A 17,148-nucleotide genomic window follows, 5' to 3' on the forward strand; every position below is an offset into this window, starting at 1 on the left:
TTTTGTAATATTGAAAAGAAAGACGTTTTTCCGGAATACAGTGTATCATTAATGCAATTTCTATACAATTTTATATTACAAATGCTATATTAAAAAAATTTTATCATACATATAGTGTAATCGTTTTCCTAAACAAACGATTGCTGAAATTACTTAGTACTTAAACACACAGATATATAGACAAACAATTCCTTCCTACACACACTTTATAGTTACATTAAATTATACAACTGATAACCTCATAGATTTCCTAGCATAATATCTTTGCAATGCTGCTTCAAATACAGGCCCAACTGTTCTTTTTTCCCAAATCTTAGATCTCTCTCTTTTTTCTGCTTCTATTTTTTCTTTTGCACTAATACTTATTTTTTCAGTTTCATCATTTTTACTATTTTCTAATATTTTTTCCACATCCTTTAAATTTGTGGGATTTTCTATTTTGGTCTCATTACAACTTTCTTCAAGTTTAGCATTTTCAATTTGTTGCTTTTGTTTTTTAACATCAGGTTCCTCTATTCTTTCAGATTCCCTTTCAACATTTTTATGTTTTTCAGGTACAGGAGTTTTTACTTTATTTTCCATTTTCTGTTGAATTTCAGTATCTGTATCACTATCTTCTTCTATTTTTCTTTGCCTATATTGTCTATTCTTTTTTATTTCTTTATTTTTTACCTGGTCCTTGTTTGTGACACTGACATTTATTTCTTTATTTATGTCCTCTAAATTGTTATCTAAATTAGTTTTATTATCATTGGTATCATTCTTAACTCCAGATTCCTCTGAAGATTGAACAACAGTCTGTTTATACAAATGTCTATAAAATCCTGAAATATCTTGTTGCTTTTTAACATCTGCAATAGCTTCTAATTTATCCATTTTATTTTCCTCTTCTTCCATTTTCTTAAATTCTTCTAATTTTGCTCTATAAGCAGAAGTAACAAAACTTTCTTTGTCTGCATACATTTCTCCCTCTGCTTCGCGTTCTTTCTGAACCATTCTTTCTATTCTATATTCCTGTTCTTTTTTTCTTCGCTCTGCAGCTTTTAAAAGATTTTGAATATACCTTGGTTTCTTTTTTTCATCTTTTGCAGTTTTGGACTGATCTTTTGTCCTTTCCATGTCATCATATACTTCATCATATTGAAATATTGTTGGGTCTTCCTTTAAAGCCTTTTGCATATTTAATCTTACTTGCCTTTTTATTTTATTCTTTTCTCCCTCTGCCTGAAGAGCCTTTTTAACCCAATCTGTACCATCTTCCTCATCCGAATCATTATTATCGCCAAATACGTTGTTTACCTTCGGGGCAATACGTTGTTGCTTTTTAGGTAAAATTAAACCATACCTAAAATTTTTTGTAATAGTGAATAATCTTTTATTTTTCTATTTTCTTTAATTGGTTATTAATATTTTTACACAACTTACTGTTTTTCTTCTTTGCTGTTAGACATGTTTCGAAATATTATTCACTGAAGTCATAAAAATTTTTATCTACCATTACATAAAATAGTTGTGTACATTTTGTAAGCAATCGAATATAATTCGTAGAAGCAAGATCATAACCTCTCTTTGACAATATTTTTCTAAATAATTTTCAATGAAATTACAATGTTTCTAATATTGTTTTATCGTTAAATCTAATAATGTTTTATTGTTATATCTAACAAAAAATAAAAAATAAGAAATTTAACAATGCGTTATATGTTTATAGAGAAACTCAGAATATTTGAAATAAACTAACATGCATTTGACTTTCCCTTATCAATTATTTATTCAATATTGTCTTTAGAATTTAATTTGAATTATACCAAGATATCTTTAAACTAAGATTTCATATAAATTAGTTATAAACATCCTTTTACTGCCAACTCAAAATTATATATTCATATACATATATATTTAAGAATATCATTAGTAATTTATGAACTATTTCAACTACATATATTATGTATACATACATATGTACGTAAGTACTTAGTATCACAAAGGAAAAGGAAGAGAAAAATTATTCTTATCAAAGATTTTTATCCATGTAGAGTATATTATATAAATACAAATAAAACTTTTCTTACTATGTTACTTACACATACACAAGAATTCATTTTTCTTTCATTAAAATTTCTGTGACCTTTTACGAGAAATTGTTATAGAAATTTAAAAAATAATACAGAAGTTACACATGTAATATATATGTAGAATAATTGACTAATAAATATTTTTATTCTCAATGAAAAATTATAGATATACATATATCTATATCATTCCTAGTAATCCTCTACCCTACTCTGCCCACGTTCGCACTTGTGGACGTCATCAGTACTTTTATGCTATATTGACAGCGACATCGTGAATTGTGTAGAATGTTTCGTTAAAGTCAAAAAGCTTGTTATATTCTTACGCTAATAAATATTTAAACATGGTACACGCACGTATTATCTATAACATCGTGCTACTTTTTTTCTTAATTATTGGAATTATTAATGGCTTTGTGATAAATTCCGACAACAAATTAGATGAGGATTTTGTCATCCCACATTACACAAATTATGAAGAGCTTCAACAGTTGTTTAATTCATTGGTTCTAAAATATCCAAATTTGGCAAGAGTGTTTTCCATAGGAAAATCCGTGGAAGGCAGAGATTTGTTAGTTATTGAAATTTCTGAAAATGTTAAGGAACGAAAACTGTGTGAACCGATGGTGAAATATGTTGCTAATATGCATGGTGATGAAGCTGTTGGTAGAGAATTATTAGTATATCTTGCTCAATATCTTTTGAAAAATTATGGAAAAGATGAAAGAATTACAAAATTAGTGAATAATACTGATATCTACCTTATGCCATCAATGAATCCTGATGGCTTTGAAAAATCAGTGGTAATGTTTCTATTTTTTGTTATTATTTCCCTTTATAATTTAAGTTAATTTAAATCCATGTATATATTGGTCTAATGTTCCTTTGAATTTTTAGGAAGGAAAATGTGAATCGAGAAAAGATTTTTCTGGTCGTGAAAATGCAAATCATGTTGATTTAAATAGAAATTTTCCAGATCAGTTTAATAGAAGAACTAATTATCTCCAACAAGGTGGCACTATATTAGATGGACGTCAGAATGAAACAGTAGCCATGATGACTTGGATTGCTACAGAACCATTTGTATTATCAGGAAATCTTCATGGAGGTGCTGTTGTAGCAAGTTATCCTTATGATTCTGGGTAATATAATAATAAATGCAATTATGAAATAAATTGTGAAATTTTACTTATTATTTTATAAAAATTATATACTGTACTGATTTTTAGCATTCAAGGGTCTTGTTGTATTGAAAGTAAAAGTCCAGATGATGAGTTATTCAAATATTTAGCACACACATATGCAGATAATCATCCAGAAATGCGTACAGGTACCGCATGCAGTTCTGATGTTTTTCAGGGTGGTGTTACCAATGGTGCATATTGGTGAGCATACATATCTGAATTCTTTGTTTTTGGAAAGTATTATTTGTAAAGAAAATATTATTAAACTTTATCTATTTTAGGTATGAAGTTGTTGGAGGAATGCAAGACTTCAATTATGCTCGCTCCAATGCACTTGAGATAACATTTGAACTTAGTTGTTGTAAATATCCGCTTGCCTTAGAAATGCCACAATATTGGAGATTAAATAAGGAATCTCTTATAAAATATCTCGAACAAGCCCATATTGGAGTAACAGGTCTTTTAATATTCATTAAGTATAATTATTTATTAATAACGATAGTATATATTAATTTATATTTTATAATTTTAGGTCTTGTAAGAGATATAAATGGGCAACCAATAGAAGGAGCAACTATTATTGTGCATGGAATAAATCATAATGTATCCACTACACATCATGGAGAATATTGGCGTTTGTTACTGCCTGGAACATATAACATTCATGCAGAAGCATGGGCGTGAGTATACATAATGTTGTTACGAAACTAGTATTTTGTTTAGTAAGGTTTGATCTATATATCAACTTTTTATGATTTTAGATATCATCCAAGTGAACAAATAAATATCACAGTAAAATCGGATGAACCAACTATTGTCAATTTCACTTTAACACAGGATACTTATGATGATCAAGGTAATCAGGATGCTCCTTTTATTCATACACTCCCACTTCCTAATCAGAATTTTGCACTGTATAAACTAATACCATCTTATGATGATATGAATTACTAGTTATATTTATATATACGTAATTAAAGAATTTTCTTATCTTTTATTTGTTTTCTCATAAAATTGAAAATGAAACGAAATTATTATTTTTTATATTTACATATGAATTTATTATTTGTTTCATGAATTAGTTTTATCATCATTCTTATTTTCATTTTACAGCACTGATATGATTATATCACAAGAGTATGTGATACTGCCATTTCTATACATTTTATTATATATTATATGTTTATGTCCTTAATATAAGCAAATATATAAAAGATACACACAAGGTATGGAGAAAAAGATAAAGAAACTTTCTGCTTTGCACAAAAATAATTATTTACAGTGAAAGTTATTTACTTATGAACTAATTGGAGCATAAACATATGTTAAACATAAATTTTTTAATCATTTTTATTATTTTTATGTTTACGTTTATTTGTTATATTATTTTTTATTTGTTTTTTAAATTTATTTGTCCTGTATTGTATCTAAGGAAAGATATTTTGAATGCAAAAGCTTAAATTTATAGAGAAATGTTATATTAATTAGATATAGAAAAAGAATGTAATAAATTTATAATTTTAAACAATTGGTCTAAATACTTTGTAGATGTACAATTGGATCATATATGAATTGTAAGAACTAAGCATTACTGCACATCAAAAACATATCTTCTTGTAACACTCATATTTTTTAGGTGAATAACTTTTATGTTATCGAACAAATAGCAAATCGTGATATACTTTTTGTTTGAATGCTCTTTTTTATATTAGCGAACAATTACAAGAACAAATAACATAACAAATAAAGTTTTTAAAAATAATTATAAAAATATTTTGTAGTATTTCTTTCTTAAATTTCATGTGTTCATTTAAATGTTCATTTAAAGATCTGTATTATGAAAATCAGATTAAACTTTGTAAACAAGGAAAACTATACACTAAAAATAGAAGGTTTATTTCATTAAATGTAAAGAATATGTTAATCTCATTTTTATGAAGTAAATGAGATACATATGTAAGAAAATATGTATGAATTATGAAAAATATATCCAAAGATTTTTAGTATGAAGCATAAATATCTTTAGGTAATTTTATTAATATTAACAAAAATATGTAAAACACTGAGAGATGTTTATGATCATATTTGTAATTTGATGTATAGCATAATATAATCAAATTGAATGTATAATGTCTAAAAAATTAAAAAATAAAATACTATATTTGTTTCAAACAGTGAGTTAGTTTTCTCAAATGTTTTCCAGCCTTTTCCTATATTTTTTATCCATCAAGTAGTAATACATATTGAATATTATTATAACATATTATTTACTATTTCTTTGGTTTTTTGTGTTCTCTATACCTTGTGTTGTGTTGCAAATGTTGTAATAGTTGCATATTTTTTAAATTTTAAGTTTCATGTTTTTCATGATTTATTTTTGTCTTTTTAATACATATGAAAAGTTTGTTAAAGAAGATATATTTACAGATGTACTTTTTGTTGTACTATTAATTTTTTTATTTAAGACTTTTTATTCTTACAATACAATAGTTTTAATTGTTTTATAATATTATGTTAATTTGTAGGAAAATTGAAGTCAGATAAAGTTGAGGAATTTATTAGACCTACTGACAAATATGGTTTTTTCCATAATACGGAATTCAAACATCATAATTACATAGCAATGGAAAAATTCTTGAAAGAATTAAATTTAAATTACCCAAATATCACAAGGCTTTATAGTATAGGAGAGTCTGTTAAAGGACGTCAGTTATATGTTATGGAAATAACAGAAAATCCTGGTAAACATAGCCAAAATAAACCTGAAGTAAAATATATAGGAAACATGCATGGGAATGAAGTTGTTGGCAGAGAAATTTTACTAATGCTGTTGAAGTTCCTTTGTGAAAATTTTGGAAGTGACAAAAGAGTTACAAAAATATTAAAGAATGTCAGACTGCATGTAATGCCAAGCATGAATCCAGATGGTTATGAAATTTCTAGAGAAGAAAATATATATGAAGGAAGAACAAACGCTAAAAATGTTGATCTCAACAGAAATTTTCCTGATCAATATGAAACAAATAATGTATGGATTTCCACTTTTTCATTGTTTCACTTTTGATGGATTTAGCACATTTTATATGTATATCTATTAAATGTTTATTGATTTTATAAATTTAGATTACTAGTTATATTTTTATATTTTACAGTATAATAAAAAACCAGAACCTGAGACAAAAGCAGTAATGAATTGGATTGCAAGTATTCCATTTGTACTTTCTGCTAATTTTCATGGAGGAGCATTAGTGGCAAATTATCCATATGATAATAAACCAGAATACATGTATGATAATGAAAATCTAAGTCCAGATGATAAAGTTTTCAAAGCTTTAGCATTAGCATATTCAAATGCTCATCCTAGTATGCATCTTGGAGAACCATGTCCTTCATTTTTAAATGGACGATCAAACACAGTACAAAATGTATTAGAGAAAAGCTTTCCAAATGGTATAACCAATGGGGCTGCTTGGTATTCTGTTAATGGAGGCATGCAAGATTATAATTACATTCATAGCAATGATTTTGAAATTACGATAGAAGTAGGATGTACAAAATTTCCAAATGCAACTGAATTACCAGAGTATTGGTTACAAAATAGAGAACCTCTCCTACGTTTAATTGAAATGGTATTTATGTATTAATATGTATAGCATGTTACAAAAATAATTATTTCTTTCATTATACTTATACATTTTTTTTGATAGTCTCATAAAGGAATACATGGAGTAATACGTTCATCAATTGGAAATCCTATACCTCATGCTAAAATATCTATAGAAGGAATTAAACATGATATCTATGCAGCCAATGATGGAGATTATTGGCGTCTTTTAGTCCCAGGCAAATACAATGTTACAGTCAGTGCAGTAGGGTATGAATCTCAAACGCAAATTGCAGTGGTATCAGATGATGTTAATATTGGAGAAGGAATAGTATTGGATTTCTCATTAATGCGAGATGATCCTCAACACTGGTATAACTATATAATTTATAATTTTAAGATTTTCTTAAGACTAGAAAGTACTTTAATATAATTCTTATAAGCATTGCAATTTCCAGAATAATGATACTTATATATTATTGAATATTAAAAAGGATTGTTTTTGATAAGGAGTTGTAAAAATTTCATTTTAGGAAGAAATTTAAAAACTTCACGAAAGTAAATATTTTAATATATTATAAAATATATATCGACTATAATAAAGTAAATTACAATTATATTTTAATAGAAGCAGAACTGATTATTAGAATGCTTTATTGTATAATCATTTTATGTGTTTCCTTATCATCAAGTATTTTAATGAATAGATCTTTTTTAATTACGTATTCATTTTTTCATACTTAATATGAAAACAAATTTTTGTTTCTTAATTTGGTATATTCGTATTTTATGTAATAATTTTCTATTTCAGGTCATCTGCTTATGATTTTCGGTTAACGACAAACTTAGACAATATTTATTTAACAAATGTCGAGTTAAGTGGTAAATTTAATCAATTAGAAAATGATCAACCAAACATTGCAGAATTTCAAGCTCAAGGGGAGTCATTAATCAGTGTAGATATTCATTCTTTAAAAGTTACACATAATGTGAGCATATCATTTAAAAAATATATAACCATTTATTCCAAATTTTATGTTTTACGATTATAAAAAATAGTTACAAATTTATTAATCATAGATGGGTGCACCAGAAGAAAATAAATATCATATTGGTTTAATTGGAGGTCTATTTGCGTCTCAACCAATTGGTAGAGAAATGCTGTTACGATTAGCAACTCATATATTGAAAGGAAATCAAATTGGAGATCCCCCTATAGGAAGAATATTGAAAAACTCTGTATTACATTTTGTACCCTACATAGATCCAGGTTTTGATAATATAGTACCAAATGCTCAAGAGTGTAATCCTATTGTAAATGATGAAATAGGCAAAAGGCTATTGCTACAAAATAATAATGCTACATCAGATAAATTAAATATGATTACTAATGCATTTAAAACAATGTTATCTAATGAAGAATATGATGTAATAATAATATTAGGAAGTGGAGCACTTGAAGTCAGGTAACGAAAATTTAAGTTACTGCTATAATATACTAATATATAGTATACTAAAATATATTTACGTATTTATTTATTTATTTTTTTTTTGTTATATTATACGATCCAAATTTAAAATAGTATAACATAATTTAATATAATAATACCTTATATTCTTATTTTAGTTATACAGATGATAGCTTGAATGTATATAAAACTCTGGCCAAAAATTATGAACATTCAATACAGAAAGAAACTTGCAGTTTTATTAACAATGATGTTAAAAAAGTACAAAATTATATTCAAAATCAGTATAAAATACCAACAGTAAGTAATATGTTTATTAATGTATAAAATCATTTCTAGTTTATATTATTTGTATATTAATCTCTTACAATCTATTATACTTGTAGATAAGTATCAACATGGCTTGTTGTAAATATCCACTTCCAGGATCTATTCCAACTATTTGGCGTGAAAATTTATTGCCCTTGAAGCAACTTATTCAGGGTCTGACAACTGGTGTTCGAGCAGTGGTAACAGATACTAACCATGCTCCCTTAAGAGAAACTGTAGTTAAGATTGGAACCAATAGTTACCATGTTTCTAAAAACATGGCTTACTTTAAAATTATTCTTCTTCCTGGTGAATATTCGTTAACATTTGTTTGTGAAGGTTACATAGAACAGTCTATTAAAGTTCATGTAGATGATACAAATATAACTGATCTTCACATTAAATTGACGAAACGTCATGTAGAAAAAGCAGAACACCAAAAATACGATAACGATCAAGAGACAAATGTTGTAAATCAAGTTTTGATTGATCTGAACAATAAATATTCGCAATTATCAACTTTACATATTATTGGTAAATCACAAACGGGCACTCGAATAATATGTTTAGAAATTGGAACTGAAAGTAATTACAAACGCATTGGTCGACCATCTATAGCCTTTGTGGCTGGTATTTCAAGTGGTGCACCTGTAACATCTAAAATTTTACTTCATTTTGCAACCTATTTACTAGATCGTTATCGGAAAGAATCTAGAATTACAAATTATTTAGATAAATTTACGATATACATTGCACCGGATTTATCTCAAAATTCTAATGATAATCAAACTTGTGATTCATTCATTGTGGACAATTTACAATTTCCTATCAGTGATAGACTAAGTACTGAGGCAAGTACACTAATTAATTGGTTCAAAAACATTAATGCTGTATTAGCAATAAATTTGAATATTGGTTCGCAACATATTGAAATTCCATTTGCGGGAAAGTATGGAAAAATATTTGAACAGATATATAACACCGATGATAATGATGTATTACAAGATTTAGCATCATTATATATTAAAAATAAGATGAATATGACTTTTAAAAATCCAGAGTGTGATCACGATTTAAATATAGATTCTAATGAAATTATTCATGCTGGTATGGGTATAAGTGGAAAAAGAGAACATTCTTTAATGGATTATCTTTATTTAAATACGAGTACTTTGATGCTTGATGTATATGTTACTTGTTGCAACACTGATGATTCAAGAAATATATGGGAAGATAATAAGGATAGTTTATTAATGATGATAGAAAAGCTTAATGAAGGAGTAAAAGGATTTGTCCTTAATGAGAATAATGAGCCACTTGAAAATGCTATTTTATCATACAATAAATCAATGCATCATGTTAAAAGTGGAATAAATGGAGCTTACTGGTTTTTATTCAAACCTGGTACTCATATTATAAGTGCTAGCGCATCCGGATATATTCAACAGACTAAATTGTTTATAACATCAGATGTACATAGTGTTTCGCATTTGATATTTAAATTAAAATATGATGACAACTTTCTTGGGATGCCTAGAATTGTTTTTATAGTTCTTATAAGTAAGATGATCAATATTTTTATAATATATATAACACATAAGTCATAATGTATTATTAGAATATAATTTTAAATCATATTTTTGCAGCCACTGTATGTTTGGGAATTATTGCTTGTTCTATTTTTATTTGTGCCAACTGTAAATCTTCCAAAAATTTAAAAAGAAATAATTGGAATGGATATGCGTTTAGTCTATTAAAAGATGGAACAAGCTTTTTTGATGATGATGAAAAAGAAATTGAAATATTTAGAAGACCATTGAATGGTAAATATAATAACAAAGTGATGCATATAAAAGTCTTTTAAATATTTATCTTTTAAATACTTGTAAAAATTTAAAAGGCATCTATTTCCAGTTTCTCTTAATATGTAGAATGACAGAATTTTGAAATATCTATTACAAATTATTAATACAGGATCATATTATATTTTTATTATGATTACTTATATGATTATTTGTATGATTATTTCATGTTTTTTTTAGGACATATGCAACCAAACGAAGTTACAAAACCATATTTTGATGACGATAATATTTCAAGTTCTGAGGATGCTAGTGACTTAGAATTTATCAGGCCAGGTAAAGAATGGGAAGAAGAGACAAATAAAGAACATAGATAATACAATATTAATTTTTAAATGAGATGTTTTGTTATTACATTTAAATTATATATGAAAGTATAAAAACTGAACAAACAATTACTAACATAGAAGAAAAGAATAACAATCTTAAAATGGCAGCATGTACTTTGTTTAACTTAAATGTTGAATTAATTATATTTACTAAATGATAAAATGATTTTTTCAAAGATCAAGATAAAAAATAATAAAAACAATAAAAATCATTTTATGTAAAAAAAGTGTTGTACTTAAAATAATATAAGAATAAAGCAGGATATATATAATTAAACATCTATATATTTAACAATATAATGAATTTTGTTCCGAAAGAAAAAAAGATATGTGTCTGAAAAACTTTAGCTAACATTTTACGTTCTATATTTTTATATGTAACATAAGATTAATATTTTATATATGAATATGAATTATACACATTTCAAAGTGCTTATTTTGTATGTGATCTTAAAATTTAATATAATAAAATAATGTAAATTTTTTAATACATATATGAAACAAGGATTTCTATGCATAATATCACATTTTTAAAAAAATCATAATATTAAATTCATAAATGTGTGAAACATTTTACGTATTTTTTACAGAACTTTTGAAATATGAAAAATATGTTTATAAAAATATTTGTTATAATGTCATGTACTTTATACAAGAATTTGAATAAAAAATATATCACCTACTGAAATAACTAAAATTTTATTTTAAATTATTTGGGTATATTAATTTGTTTAACAAGAATGAAGTTATTGGTATATGACTACATATATGTGTTGTAATTTATAATATTATTGATGTAATGTATTTATAATTCTAATATATCTAAAAGATCTAATAATTAATATGACAAAAATAATATTTATATATATAAATCTTATTTACAATAGATGATATATACAATCAATTTTATATTTATTTGATTTTGATATTAAATATATATATGTTTTTGTCATTGCCTGGGTGTCTAGTGTCTATATATATAAGGTACAAAAGTACTTTTATGTTTGTTCGCTTATAACTTTAAAGCTACTGAATTGATTCGAATCGAATTTGGATCGTTCGGTAGAGAATGTTCCAAAGGTGGTGTAGTCAAAATGGCATTTTATTTATCATCTCAAAATACTAAAAGATTCAGAACAAATAAACTGCACATTGACTGGTGACGCGACGGTGAGAGACGGCCCGAAGAGACCGATTATGATTCTTCGGTTGTGCTTGGAATAAGTTTGAGCACTGTATGTAATAGCAGAGAAGATAGGGCTTACGTTTTAGAATAAAGATAACCATCGTGGCATTCTTGCGCGAACGGCCACTCACGCCAATTCATGGTAATCTATATGAAAATATAATTTTTATGCTTTATTTATTATATATATACAAATGAATACGACAAAAAGCATTATACATAAAGAAATATTATAAAATTATTAAATATGTAATTTTCTTCAAACGATTGCTACCTACGTCCTTTTCGTTTTAACTTATTCTTTATTATTTCTATACTATTTACTATTCCATAGTCTATTTAATATTAAAATCTATCTAAAAATTCAATTACTAAGGACATACATCCGGTCAAAGATCATCAGTTAGTATATATATATATATTGCAAAGCATTGAAGTCATTACATTTCAAACTGTTAATTAGGATGATGCAAGTTTTGTATGCGAAGACTAATTATTTATAGATGAGGTTTACTTCTTTTTTTACATATGGTTTAAAGTTAAAATAGATAAATTACTTTTACGACAAACAGTTCAAATATTATCACATCAAACTGTTTCTTACAACATGATATTAAAGATTGAGTAGAAGCATTGAAGATCGGAGATAACAGAAAGTTGAGACAACGTCAGAGTGTGAACGCTCTTTCTACACTGATATATACATGCAATGATTTCCTCGTGTCTTTTCGGATATCGAACGTGAATCATTCAAGAGTTTAATGATAGTTAATGTGAACAGTATTTTATATTATTTGATTAAATTAAGAGAAATATATTAACATTAATGCTAAATATCCTATACGCGAATATATTGAAAAAGTTATGTATGTGGAAACAAGTAAAAATTTGCAACAGAATTCTAGACACGTGATATTTATTTGACAATCTTTCTTTGTATATTTGTGTAAATATTTCTTTGAAAATAATTGTACACAGAATTTTTGTATCGAAATATTTTTGAGTAAAGCTTTTCATAAAGAGGTAAATTTAATTGTATAACTTTTATTTTCTAGAAGAGAAGTAATGAGATAGATAAGATATATTTTACGGTTTTCATCACTTTTGGATATTTCCAGTTTCTAGAGATTAAAAATGGCAAAGAGGTTACAACCATCTTGGATGCCACCAGAAAGAAAAAGCAGCTCGTTTCTTAAGTTATACAACAGCTTAACTAGGGAGAAAGAAATATTTGTCCCTCAATTTGGAAATCATATATTATGGTATAGTTGTGGACCTACTGTTTATGACGCATCACATATGGGACATGCTAGGTACAAAGTTGCATATAAAATTATGTATTTAAAAATGCATATTATTTTATTAAAATGCTATAGATAATATTTATTTTTTATATATTTGTTATCATTTTTGACACTATTTAGATCATATATATCTTTCGATATATTAAGGCGTGTCTTATCTGATTATTTTGGGTACGATATTTTATATGTGATGAATATTACTGATATAGATGATAAAATTATAAAGAGAGCTAGACAAAATTATTTATATGAGAAATATATAGAAGAGAATCATACTCTTGATGAAATCTTGGATGATGCAAAATATGTAATGTGTATTTTTGAAGATACAGTGAAGAATACGAATGATACAGATAAAAAATATATGCTAGAGGCATTGTTGTGCAATGTGGAAAAAGCTATTGAAAATTTGGAAAACGTAGTAAAGCTTAAAGATGAAGAAAAAATGAAGGAATACCAAGAAGTATATATATATTTTTTTCATATTGTTAGAGTATAAGTAATAAATTTATAAGTAGAGATCATGTAATTATTTAATATTAATAATATTCTTATTAATTTTATTTAATAATTTATCTAAAGATACTATCTTTGTAACTTCTATGGATACAGTTATTATTAAAAGTAGCACGAGATCCTTTGGCAGAATGGTTGGATAAAACGAAAGGAGCTACAGTTACAGAACATTCTATTTTTACCAAATTATCACAACATTGGGAAATGGAATTTCACAAAGATATGGATTCTTTAAATGTAATATTAAGTATATTTTCTTGATTTTAACTATATATATTTATTAATTATATTGAGTAATTCATAATGAAATTTTCATTAGATATTAAGGCCAAATGTTTTAACAAGAGTTAGTGAATACATACCTGAAATTATAACATTTATTGAAAAAATTATAGAAAATGGAATTGCATATGAAAGTAATGGTTCTGTATATTTCGATGTTGCTACCTTTGATAAGCAGGATAAACATTATTATGCTAAACTCGTCCCAGAAGCATATGGTGATACATCGAGTTTGCAAGAAGGAGAAGGTAAAAATTCTTTTTTTTATTTAAGATGAATGTATTCTTTTTTGATAACTTTTAATATTTTTATTAGGAGATTTAAGTGGTTCAAAGGTATCTGAAAAAAGATCACCAACTGATTTTGCACTTTGGAAGTGTTCGAAGGAAGGAGAACCTTGGTGGGAAAGTCCTTGGGGTAAAGGACGACCAGGTTGGCATATAGAGTGTTCAGTTATGGCATCTATAATTTGTGGAGAAAGTTTAGATATTCATACTGGAGGGATAGATTTGAAGTTTCCCCATCATGACAATGAAATGGCACAAGCAGAAGCGTACTATAATAATTCTAATTGGGTTAAATATTTTCTTCATTCTGGTCATTTGACCATAGCAGGGTGCAAAATGTCAAAATCACTAAAAAATTTCATTACTATACAAGATGCATTAAAAAAGCACTCAGCAAGACAACTTAGGCTTGCATTTCTTTTGCATTCATGGAAAGATACATTAGATTACAGTGATGATACCATGCATATGGCCATTCAATATGAAAAGTTTTTAAATGTAAATATAACTATTTGTTATATAATATTTTACGAATATTTTATTTAATATTACTTAATTTAGCGTTGAATAATGTAATATATGTACAACACCTTATTTGTATTATAGGAATTCTTTTTAAACGTAAAATGTAAAATTAGATCTTTGGGTTCAGAGACAAATATTAATACTTTTACCAAATGGACTAAATCTGAAGTAGAATTAAATGAAAAGTTTTATCATGCCAGGGACGTAGTACATAACGCATTATGTGGTAAGTAAACATTTAGAAATATTGTGCACTGTAATTGTATAACTAATATATATTTTGTTATTATCTAATTTAATATACATATTATATTATATAATTATATATTATTATATTATTTTGTATGTTAATAAAACTTACGATACATTTTATTACAGACAATATTGATACAAGGAGTGCGCTTGATGTCATTAGGGATCTTGTGACGCATTGCAATATTTACATGAAAGAAATAAAACAACCAAATACACTATTACTTAGAGATGTTGCAGTTTATATTACAAAAATGTTTATTATATTTGGGGTTATACCATCGCATGATAATATTGGTTTTCCAGTTGACAGCAATACCGCGAATTTAAATGTATGTTTTATATACATTTATTTTCTCTTTACTTATGTTCTGACTCTTTATTATAAATTTTATTAAAGGTTGAAGAAGTCGTTATGCCCTACCTTGAAATTTTGGCAAATTTCCGTGAGAAAGTAAGAAATCATGCTAAAGCTTTGAAAGCTAGTAGTATTCTTGAGGAATGTGATACATTACGTGACGATGTTTTACCAAATATTGGAGTTCGTTTGGAAGATAGTAATGAAGAAGTTTGTAAAATTAAATTAGTAAATAAAGAAGAACTATTAAAAGAGAAGATTCATAAAAAGCAAATGGAGTTGGAAAGGACGTTGGAAAAGGAAAGAAGAAAAGCGGAAGCTGCAGCAAAGGAAGCGCTGAGAAAAATTCCTCCTTCTGAGATGTTTAAGCTAGAAAAAGATAAATATTCTCAATTCGATAGTAATGTATGTAGATTTATAATAATAATACATTCCATTTTGTAACTAAAAAACTGTCTTGTTTAGGGTGTACCGACGCATTATATTGATGGTACAGAAATCAGTAAAGGACAGATGAAGAAGTTACTGAAATTGCAGCAAGCCCAAGAGAAGAGATACAACGAATATCTTGCTTCTACCAATGATGCTTAACACTTTTTGACCGCATAGCATTAATCTTGTATACTGGAAAGTTGATTATTCAAGAAAGATATTGGTTTCACCTTTTTAATATATTTATTTCAACATTACTTTTTTTATCATTGCATTTATGAACGTATTACGTTTATGAACGTATTTATGCTTACATAATATTTATGTTTATGTTTGTACGGTACTTAATTGCAGAAATTAATTTTATTTTGGTACATGTTTTCAATATTTTACAGATTGCTTATTTATCGTTATACGCATACTTTCAATATCAGTCATACTATTGTATTAAATCAACATTTAAATATTATATATGATATGTTGTATTAAATAAAAATTTGTTAATTAAATTCCTTAATATTAAAAAGAATCTACATGAATTTATAAAAATAGAACTTTATACGTAATACATACGATTAAACTGCTAGATATATTTTGTGGTAAAAAGTCGTTTCGGTAATATTTGTAATAAATTAGCCTAATGTTATTTACTATAGAGATATCTTTTAACATTGAGTTAATAGATTAGTGAAGGCATAAAGATAGTATAACAGAATATGTATTTTTTTGTGTCCCATGTTTTGGGGTCACTTAAGCCCTTAGCATTTTTGTCACGTGTGACGTCATTATTCAGTATAGTAATGGTATGAATTAAAACCACTGACGAAATATAGAAAAGACAGTGTTATAATATTAATTGCTTAAATATTATAAATTAAAAATTTTATTGCTTTTTAATAAGTAATTAAAAGCCTTTTCTGATGTTTACGTTACGAGGATTTAGACAAAAATGAGCTTGCGCGCAAGTTCGATCGGATATTCCTTATATATATATCCGATGACAGGTTACATATCCTTGACAAGATTGCTCGAAAGTTAACGACCTTCATCGATGTCGTGAAACGTAATTTTTCCATTATAACAATCAAATTTAATCAAATTTAATAATTTCTACATTTTTATTGTAAATTTATGTCTTCAACAATTTATTACAATAATCATTTTTATAATTTTTATG

General features: G+C 26.4%; 3 protein-coding genes across 7 annotated transcripts; 2 read left to right on the plus strand and 1 right to left on the minus strand.

Moving 5' to 3' along the window:
* Positions 1-68: 68 nt before the first annotated feature.
* LOC122568618 (nuclear speckle splicing regulatory protein 1) lies at positions 69-12,111 on the minus strand. Of its 4 annotated transcripts, none has more exons than XM_043728550.1 (3): positions 12,095-12,111; positions 1,426-1,469; positions 69-1,345 (listed from the first exon to the last, which is right to left on the minus strand). In XM_043728550.1, the coding sequence occupies exons 2-3, from the start codon at positions 1,449-1,451 to the stop codon at positions 223-225; spliced, it is 1,149 nt and encodes a 382-aa protein (XP_043584485.1). In that variant the 5' UTR covers positions 1,452-1,469; positions 12,095-12,111; the 3' UTR covers positions 69-222. The 4 variants fall into 4 exon arrangements, with proteins under 4 accessions (XP_043584485.1, XP_043584484.1, XP_043584486.1 ...); XM_043728549.1 differs by lacking the exon at positions 12,095-12,111 and adding an exon at positions 2,085-2,216 and having other exon boundaries at positions 1,426-1,660; XM_043728551.1 differs by lacking the exon at positions 12,095-12,111 and adding an exon at positions 2,085-2,212.
* LOC122568609 (carboxypeptidase D-like) lies at positions 2,282-11,056 on the plus strand. Its single transcript, XM_043728535.1, has 15 exons — positions 2,282-2,875; positions 2,970-3,214; positions 3,302-3,457; positions 3,538-3,713; positions 3,789-3,936; positions 4,018-4,112; positions 5,782-6,284; positions 6,409-6,885; positions 6,964-7,232; positions 7,672-7,849; positions 7,941-8,326; positions 8,488-8,629; positions 8,716-10,198; positions 10,285-10,461; positions 10,681-11,056. Exons 1-15 carry the CDS (start codon positions 2,417-2,419, stop codon positions 10,815-10,817), a joined length of 5,031 nt encoding a protein of 1,676 aa, XP_043584470.1. The 5' UTR covers positions 2,282-2,416; the 3' UTR covers positions 10,818-11,056.
* Positions 11,766-16,228, plus strand: LOC122568614 (cysteine--tRNA ligase, cytoplasmic). Of its 2 annotated transcripts, none has more exons than XM_043728543.1 (10): positions 11,766-12,157; positions 13,134-13,328; positions 13,440-13,782; positions 13,932-14,072; positions 14,155-14,365; positions 14,433-14,902; positions 15,011-15,155; positions 15,308-15,513; positions 15,582-15,944; positions 16,005-16,228. In XM_043728543.1, exons 2-10 carry the CDS (start codon positions 13,150-13,152, stop codon positions 16,128-16,130), a joined length of 2,184 nt encoding a protein of 727 aa, XP_043584478.1. In that variant the 5' UTR covers positions 11,766-12,157; positions 13,134-13,149; the 3' UTR covers positions 16,131-16,228. The 2 variants fall into 2 exon arrangements, with proteins under 2 accessions (XP_043584478.1, XP_043584477.1); XM_043728542.1 differs by lacking the exon at positions 11,766-12,157 and adding an exon at positions 12,354-13,038.
* The last annotated feature ends 920 nt before the right edge of the window (positions 16,229-17,148 follow it).

This window comes from Bombus pyrosoma, linkage group LG6 (genome assembly GCF_014825855.1).
Source record: "Bombus pyrosoma isolate SC7728 linkage group LG6, ASM1482585v1, whole genome shotgun sequence".
NCBI classification, from domain to species: Eukaryota; Metazoa; Arthropoda; class Insecta; order Hymenoptera; family Apidae; genus Bombus; species Bombus pyrosoma.